The 9022-nt window shown below is 26.8% G+C and overlaps 1 protein-coding gene across 1 annotated transcript; it reads left to right on the top strand.

The window, feature by feature from the left end:
• Positions 1-5460: 5460 nt before the first annotated feature.
• On the top strand, positions 5461-8010 carry LOC108323045 (UDP-glycosyltransferase 83A1). Its single transcript, XM_017555369.2, has 2 exons — positions 5461-6089; positions 6959-8010. The coding sequence occupies exons 1-2, from the start codon at positions 5594-5596 to the stop codon at positions 7801-7803; spliced, it is 1341 nt and encodes a 446-aa protein (XP_017410858.1). The 5' UTR covers positions 5461-5593; the 3' UTR covers positions 7804-8010.
• The last annotated feature ends 1012 nt before the right edge of the window (positions 8011-9022 follow it).

Genomic DNA, 9022 nt, shown 5'->3' on the forward strand with positions numbered 1-9022 from the left:
AATCATTAGGCAAACAATATTTTTGTTAAGTGAAAATGAAAATTTGGGATTACGAAACTCTAGACATTTTACTTGTTGAGCGAATTAGGACTCACTAGGTGAGCCTATCTCTTGGGATTTGGTCATCGGGTGAGGAAAATGATTGTTGGATGAAAATAAATTTATGAATATCAATAACTCCGAGTTGCATAAACTCGTTGAGTAGTGACTGAATCTATAAGACCTAAGAAAAATATTTTTATGAGATAAAATAGATAATAGATAGTAACATATATTTAAATTATATTAAAATGTTGTGATAACTTGTTTAGCTAAAAACCTTGTGTTGGAAGGTGAGGTGATGAGTTCAAGTCTTATCTATAATGTTTAGTGTGTGATGATAAGAAGGTCATGGGTTCAATTCAAATGTTGATAATGAGAATTTAATGTATGTTGTTATGAAATTATTTTAGTGATTATTCTGTTCAATTTAAATAATTATATGAATTTTGTATAATTATTTTTAATTGATTTGCCGTTTGTAATTTTATTACAAATATTATGAAAACAAGTAGAAAGATAATTACGAATGATAAAATTTGGAAAAAAATTGTATATATTTAGTTTATTATACATAAATGTAGAGTATGATATTTTATTATATGGTTAGATAATATATCGCATGTGAACTGTTTTTATTATATAGTTTATATAGAATCTAGCATAATAATTTTTTAATATATATTACAAATGAAAATTTATGTATGGTGGTAAATTATGATTTTATTTTCAAATAGATATTATGAAATTTGTGAATTATAAAAGTTAACAAGTTTGAAAATTACAACTTTGTTTTCCTATTATATATGTATTTAAGGATTTAAGGTTAGTATAATATATATTTTTTGGTATAAATAATCATGCTTTTTTGCTTGTCTTATTTATGTTTAAAAAACGTAGTTTGCCCATTAATATTTCATAATAACGTCTAGGCATTTGAGTTCATTGGATTATATTGTGTTAAAAAAGAAATGGTGGAATTGAGTTTTTATTAAAGTTGTTGCGAATATGATTATATTTATATAAACTTATGAATTTTAAGTAATGTAAATTAGGTGAGTATTGTTGGTTGCAACTAATTAAGTAATTACTAATATTCCTAAGCAAGTGTGTTAGGTTAAAAATTAAACTGGACAGTCTAGTGATTGTTTTCTATTGGATATATATATATATATATATATATATATATATATATATATATATATATATATATATATATATATATATATATATTAAATAATATTATTTTATTTTACGAAAAGGTTAAGACAAAATTAGAAGCATTAAAATAAATGTTGTGGTTTGACGTTAATAGTGGGAGATAATTTTTTTTGAATAAAATTAAAATTAATTTTGACATTTGAAAATTATTTTCATGATGTTTTAAGTGAATAAAATTAGAATAGTTTTTGGTCTTTTAAAGTTTGAGATGATTTATTTTAAAAGTAATTGTCATTATATATTTTAATTTCAACATGATTAAATTACTCCTCTTTCCTTGTTTTTTTAGATTTTTGTTTTCTTCTTTACTTCACTAATCTTGATGACAAATATTTTATTGGATTCAACACTTATTTTACCAGCAAATTTACTAAAAGAATTTTAAAAACATTCATTACCAATAAATTTACTGAAATATTTAAAAAAAATTCTACTGACGAATTTACAAATAAACTTTAAAAATAATTTTCAAAAAGTCTTACATTGACAAATTTAAAAAAAAACCATCTTCGACGATTTTACTACAAAATACAAAATAATTAAAGTCCAAAACAAAACCATTGACATCTATTCTATCATAAAAATATCAATCAATAATAAACATTATAAATTACCCAAAAAATTTATTAATTATAACTTTTTAAAAATAATAAAATTTTAAGTTATTCACAAATTTTATTGTATACAGTTTCGCCAATAAATTTTATTAATAATTTAACAATTTATATTAGGATGAAAAATCGTCAGACATTTGGGTGCGTGCAAATTAATTCTGAATGACTAAAAGTGTAAAAAGAACATAAACAAGAAATTAAATGAGTCAAAAAGGTTGAAATTAAACTACAAAATTAAAATAAATTAAATAAAAAAGAATGATTGGTTGACATGAGTACATCTCCTCTTGCAACAATCTCGCAACACTTTAAGAAACTTTATGTCTTCTCACTTCTGTTGCCAACATTTTCTGCAGGCACAGCCACCAAGGTGGGCCCCAATATGGACTGTCTAGTATTACGACCATGCATGCTCTCGACCCTAGTCTCGTGTTTTGTTTTATTTACTTTACGACAAAAATAATTCACCCTAATTATAGACCCCTTGCCCATTGACAGGGAATAACTGATATTGAAATCTGAAACTCTGCTTCAATTCAATTCCACAACCAATAATTCAGCATTCAAATTACATAATACCTCTGCAGCACTTGCAGTATTCAAGGTGCCAAATACACTATTATTCTTTTGTAGAAATAAAAAGGAAATATAACCATATTAGATGAAAATATTTTGTAATAATCATTAAATTCTCACTGTTATCTTAATTACTATTATATTTGTAACAATACACCAATTTTTTTGTAAAGAAAAAATTATCACTAATAATTTTGCATGATAATGATGATATAATTTATCGATGATATAATTTATCGTAAATGTACTTGATAAATTAGTATCATTATTGTTATGATTTTGAAGTCAATTTGTTTAATAATTACTGTTTTTTTTATTATCCATATTCCATTATTATAATATTAAAAATTATGTTAATTTGTAATTATCATATATTGTTCAATGTCGTAATAAATATATAAACTATTTTAAAATTTTAAAATAAATAAAACATCTGTTATAAATATTAAATATAAAGTATTTATTATATTTTAAATGAAAAAATACAATAAGTATTTAACAACGAATTCAAACAATATATATTGAATAAAACTTATTTTTAGTGTATTATTTTAGAAAGGTAAAGGTGCAGTCATACTGAAAGGAACATTTATAATATAAAATGGAGCATTCAATATTACTAAAATAGAAAACTTATAGACACGAGAAGACTGCTACTGAAAAAATGCTTTTGAAATCGTTTATAGACTTCATTTTCTAAAAAAACCAAAGTCTACAAAAACGCGATAACATTTTTAAAACACACGCTAACAATGTCACTTTTTTTTTTAAGATAATGCACTTATATTTACGATAGAATTGAACAACCAAGACTTAATTAAAAAATATAAAAAATTTAGATGCTAAATATAACACTTTTTTTTAATAAATCTTTAATTAAAAATATCCTGTATAAACAATAATGTAACGAACATATTGCATAATTTAATAATAAAATCAAGCTACAACAACTCAATACGAAATATAAAACTTTTGTACATGATATAAACTTAATTGAAAAATACTAAAGTTAAAACTTAATTCAACTAATTATAAGATCAAAGTGGGGTGATTGTCTTTCTTAAAATTGATGCGGTCAATCTTGGTCTATAATATTTTGAATGAAATAAAATTAATACATTTATTTATAAAAGTACAATATCTATTAATACAATAAATTATTTTAAGAAGTTTTTTATTTTTATTTTTAATAGTTTTATATTTAAAGTATACTTATTTTCAAATGGAGAAAAATAAATAACTAAACTTGTGTTTCAGACGACTGATGTAAAAAAAAAAAGAAAAAAAAAAGCAAGCACTACGATGTTAATTTAATACTAAAAAGAAAGCCATCAGGCTGGTCTAACAAGGTCAAGATATTGAATTGGATTCAAACTATTATAATTATATACCTTTTTATTACCCTAACCCCTTTTACTCGTCTAAGTATGATAATTAATATCAATTGGCCACTAATGCGGTTTGGCCTAACAGAAAATTTCAAGTGGAAGACAACTCTTTTATATATACATATATATAATTAATCTTTCTTTTCATTTTTAATTTTTATCTAATCAATTTAATGAATAATTGGAATTAAATGAATAAAGAGTTAATTTTAAACTAAATTGATTTATCCTTTATATATAATCTTTTTGTATAATAATGTTAAACAATTTCGTTATGATCTCAAATTACTATACATACTAAATTCATCAATTTTGTAACGATTATGAAAAAAATTGTATACTAGATCTATAAATCTATCTCATATTATAATTTTTTTTTCAACTTAAAATATATACTGTTCTTGTAAAAAGCTGGCTGTTTTAAACCAGAAAATAAATATAGAAATTAAATAATCTAATTCAAAATTAACATGTTTTAAGTTAGAAAATTCAAAAACCCTAATTTTGAATGTGTTTTTCTATTTATAAATAAAGTTGTTACACATCATATATATTCTAGATAAGAAAATATACTTTAGATATAAAATATAAAAATAATAAAATATAAACTCTTTATCTTTTATTAAAATACCTCATAAATTACAAGATTTATTAATTAAATCAAAACTTATTGTAAGACTTAAGTCCAATCGATAGTTAGACAATCTATTCATCTTTAAATATCGTATAAGACCTGGACGTTTAAAGTGATATAATAATGTTAAACAATTTTCATTATTATCTAGTACATACTAAATTTATCATTTTGTAATAATTATAAAAGAATATATACTCCTTTAAATCTAACTCACATATTAAAAAAAATTTCCAACTTAACATATATACCAATAATCATTATTTAGACAACATGTACACTCATAACAACATTATTAACAGTATGATGGTCAGAATTTAATTATTGACAAATCAAACATTTGATTTACTTCTTTTTTTTTTCAACAAAAAACGCTTTATTCTTAGTCGGAATTTGATTTGTCCACCAGATTAAACTATTCTCATAAATGAAAAAAAAAAGTGTTCTTCAGAAATTTTTTAATAGCATGTATGCTATTACATATATCTCTAAAAAAAATTAAAATCCTTTAACATAAACATAACATTATTAAAGTTAAAAAAATTATGTGCATATTGTTTAAGTATAAGATTTATTTTTAGAAGGATTTATAAAGCAATATTTTTCTATACTATTGGCTCATTTCTTTTAGAACAGGGTGGTGATACACTTTGACATTACATAAAGAGAAAATTCATTTATTTGATACTGCAAAATAATAATATTTTAATTCCTTTTTTATAATTTAAAAATGATTATATTATTAAAAAGAGTTTTAAATGAATGTATTTTTGTAGAGAGTGTGAAAGAAAATTTTCCTTTAGAGAAAATGTGTGGGGACATGTCGTGTTGAGGAGGGTTGGAAGATCGAAAAGATGGAGTACGACCGAACCTGCACCTGCAGGCTACCCTTGCATGCGTCCAATTTCATATATCACTCTCCTTTCTTCTTCTTTTTCTCATTACTACAAACAAACAAACAAACCCTATGCTTACGCTTCAATTTTAACGTCAAACACAAACAAATCCATCCATATAAAATAAACCCACCATTACCAAAAAGCTAACAAATCCATTCACGCAACCTTAAACACAAAAACCATTCTGCTAACTTTCACTTCTATTGCTGCAGCAACAGTTTTATGGGCATCCCACATTTTCTTGCAATACCTTTCCCAATCCAAGGCCACATCAATCCCCTTTTGCAGTTCTCCCATGTTTTGGTCACACATGGCTGCAAAATCACCTTCTTGAGTTCAGATGAGAACTACCGCAAACTGAAGGGTGAAAGGGATGCTGCTGGCCATGGCAAAACCATCGACCCAAACATAAAGTTTGTGTCTCTCCCTGATGGTGTGGACCCTGAAGATGATAGAAAGGACCAGACCAATGTTATTTCCACCACCATTAGAACCATGCGTGTTAAGCTTCCCATGCTCATACAAGATGTGAATGCTTTGGACAGTCACAACAAAATTTCTTGCATTATTGTCACCAAGAACATGGGATGGGCTTTGGAAGTTGGCCACCAGTTGGGTATCAAAGGAGCTCTGTTCTGGCCAGCCTCAGCAACTTCTCTCACATCCTTTAACTCCATTCAGAGGCTTATTGATGAAGGAACCATAGACTCCAAAACTGGTAAGAAGGAAATAAACACTTCTTTAATCTGTTTGCTTATGGAAATGAAGAAAACTTCAAAGTTAATCTTGCCTCAGTTTATCACAATTCATAGTACTTTCTTGTGTTCTTCTTGTCACATGCTGCTATATTGTTGCGTCGTGTACTGTCTTATTTTGGAGATTTCTCATCGTTGTACGAAGCTTGCATTGCTTCCTTGATGGCTTAACTTTTACTATTAATTTTAGGTCCGGTTAAACATTTAGACTTTGTACTTCGTACAGATTCTTTTCTCACATGGAAAAGTCCTAAACGTTTATTATGTAATTATTTCTGTCAAAATAGGAATCTATTCTTACTTTTCATAAAGTTATAATAATGACAGATTTTCCTGAGTTGTCCACCATTTAATCTGTTTTGAGATAGCATGATATCAGCAAAATCTAGAACTTTATAGCAAAGGACACAGACAGATTGCAGCAGGTTCTCGTATTTTGTAATTGTTTTAGAATCTCACTTTTGAATAGTATCAATTAAATCGTATTTGCACATACTTACAATTTTGTTATTTCATTATTTCATATAAATCAATAAAATGATGTTGGTCTATTATAAAATCTAAAAGATTAAAACTCTAATTCAATATACAGTTTCTTCGTATACAAACCAAAGAAAAAGGCAGAAGGTATATAGATGAAAATGTTAATATAGCTATCATTGTATCCCATCTTAGAGTTAATTACTATTAAAGTTGTACAAGATAATATAAACTAAGTCATTGTAGGATCATGACTGCATCAGCTGCAGTTGCTTTTGCACTGGAAGGAATCTTGGTCCCATTATGCACTGTATATTTCTTAACAGTAATTAATTGGCTTTTGGCATTTCAGGCCTCCCTACCAGAAACCAGGAACTGATACAGCTTTCCTCTAATTTGCCTTTGATGGAGGCAGCCGCCATGCCATGGTACTGCTTGGGTAATGCCTTCTTCTTCCTTCACATGAAGCAAGAGATGGAAAATTTGAATTTAGCAGAAAAGTGGCTTTGTAACACTACTTTTGATCTTGAAGCTGGAGCTTTATCCACATCACCAAAGCTCCTACCAACAGGCCCTTTGATGGCAAATGAGAACAACATATTATGTTCATTGTGGGAAGAAGACAGAACCTGCCTAGAATGGTTGGACCTGCAGCCACCTCAATCTGTCATATATGTTTCTTTTGGAAGTATGGTGTCATTGAAACCAAACCAATTCAATGAATTAGCTCTTGGACTCGACCTCCTTAAAAGGCCTTTCCTTTGGGTTGTTCGTGAAGACAATGGTTTCGAGGTGAACGATGCATGTGAATTTCGGGGAAGTCAAGGTAAAGTTGTTAGTTGGGCACCACAAAAGAAGGTTCTGAGCCACCCAGCTATAGCATGTTTCATTAGCCATTGTGGTTGGAATTCAACCATTGAAGGTGTTTATAATGGAGTACCGTTCTTGTGTTGGCCATTCTGCAGCGACCAATTTATGAACCAGACTTATATTTGTGATGTGTGGAAGGTTGGAGTTGGATTTGACAGGGATGAAAATGGATTGATATCAAAGGAAGAGATAAAAAAGAAGGTGGAGCAACTACTTGTCGATGAGGAAATAAAGGAAAGATCTTCCAAATTGATGGAAATGATCATCAAGAACAAAACACAAGGTGACCAGAATCTCAACATGTTTATCAATTGGGCCAAGGACTAAGAATTCTCTTAATACAGTTTTATAGCTTTTATATATATTTAACAAATAAGTATGCATAAAATAAAGGAAAGAATAGAGAAAATAAAGTGGAAATTAAGGTGGTGTTTTGTTAACTGTGTTATGTATTATAGTATAAAATTTACCAATGTGTTCTAAGATCTTCGTAATTTTTCAGTAAATCTAGTGAAAATTTTCATCTCTAAGGAACTTCCCTACAGACATGCAAATTCTATAAATTATCAAGACTTAATTATTTTTATTTCTATTATTTATTTATTTTATTTTATAAAGTCTCATATTAGTAAAAGGAAACAATTAAATCTTTTAGTAGACTCATAATTTATAACTAACGTATAATTATAATTTACAAAATTAAGGACATTAATTTCAATATAAGAAAGTGTTATTTTATTATATATTTTCTCAGATTAGAGGCATAATATTCAACTTACAAGAACTATATTGTCAAAATTTTAAATTAAGAGACCTGATTAACACTTATATTAATAGATAGATCAAAATAAATAAAGAAGAGATAATAAGATAATTAAGCCAATTATTAAAATTTATAGGTGATATATAATTGGGGTGAAACATTTTAAACCATGGCCTTATTTAGGGTTTATTAGAATATGATTGACCGTGATGTGCCGACAAGACTCAACACTTGTGCGTACATGATTTCCTCCATCGGATAAGGATGTGCAATGTTAAAAACCGAACCACACATTTTGCCAAGAGAAAGATGAGAAGAGGAGAAAAAACTGTACTGACCAAGTAAAGGAGAAAGGAATGAATTAATTATTGTTTTTAAAAATAAGATTTTACAACATTTTTCAGAAAATATGTAAAAAAAATACTAGATAATAAATAGTTAAAGATGACAAATGAACTGCCTTTGTGAGAATTTGTCTTTGACTGATGGAGTATCTTTAACCGGTTCCAGGTATGAGTAATATCTAAATGAAAATTAGATATGAAGACAAGAATGATTATATAAATTATTGTTTCATATTTGTTTTCATACTAGTATCGATACATATATCATTCTTAATCGGTCTCGTTTACATTAACAAAGTACTTATGATTTATTAGCTAACTATATATATATATATATATATATATATATATATATATATATATATATATATATATATATATATATATATATATATATATATAATTGTCTATTTTCTTTTATATTTACAAAATCTTCTTG

Source organism: Vigna angularis, chromosome 2 (assembly GCF_016808095.1).
Source record: "Vigna angularis cultivar LongXiaoDou No.4 chromosome 2, ASM1680809v1, whole genome shotgun sequence".
Lineage (NCBI taxonomy): Eukaryota > Viridiplantae > Streptophyta > Magnoliopsida > Fabales > Fabaceae > Vigna > Vigna angularis.

Coding starts and splice junctions, on each gene's coding strand:
- LOC108323045 (XM_017555369.2), top strand. CDS start 5,594: ATGGGCATCCCACATTTTCTTGCAATACCTTTCCCAATCCAAGGCCAC. Junction 6,090..6,958: donor AACCATAGACTCCAAAACTG/GTAAGAAGGAAA, acceptor TTGGCATTTCAG/GCCTCCCTACCAGAAACCAG.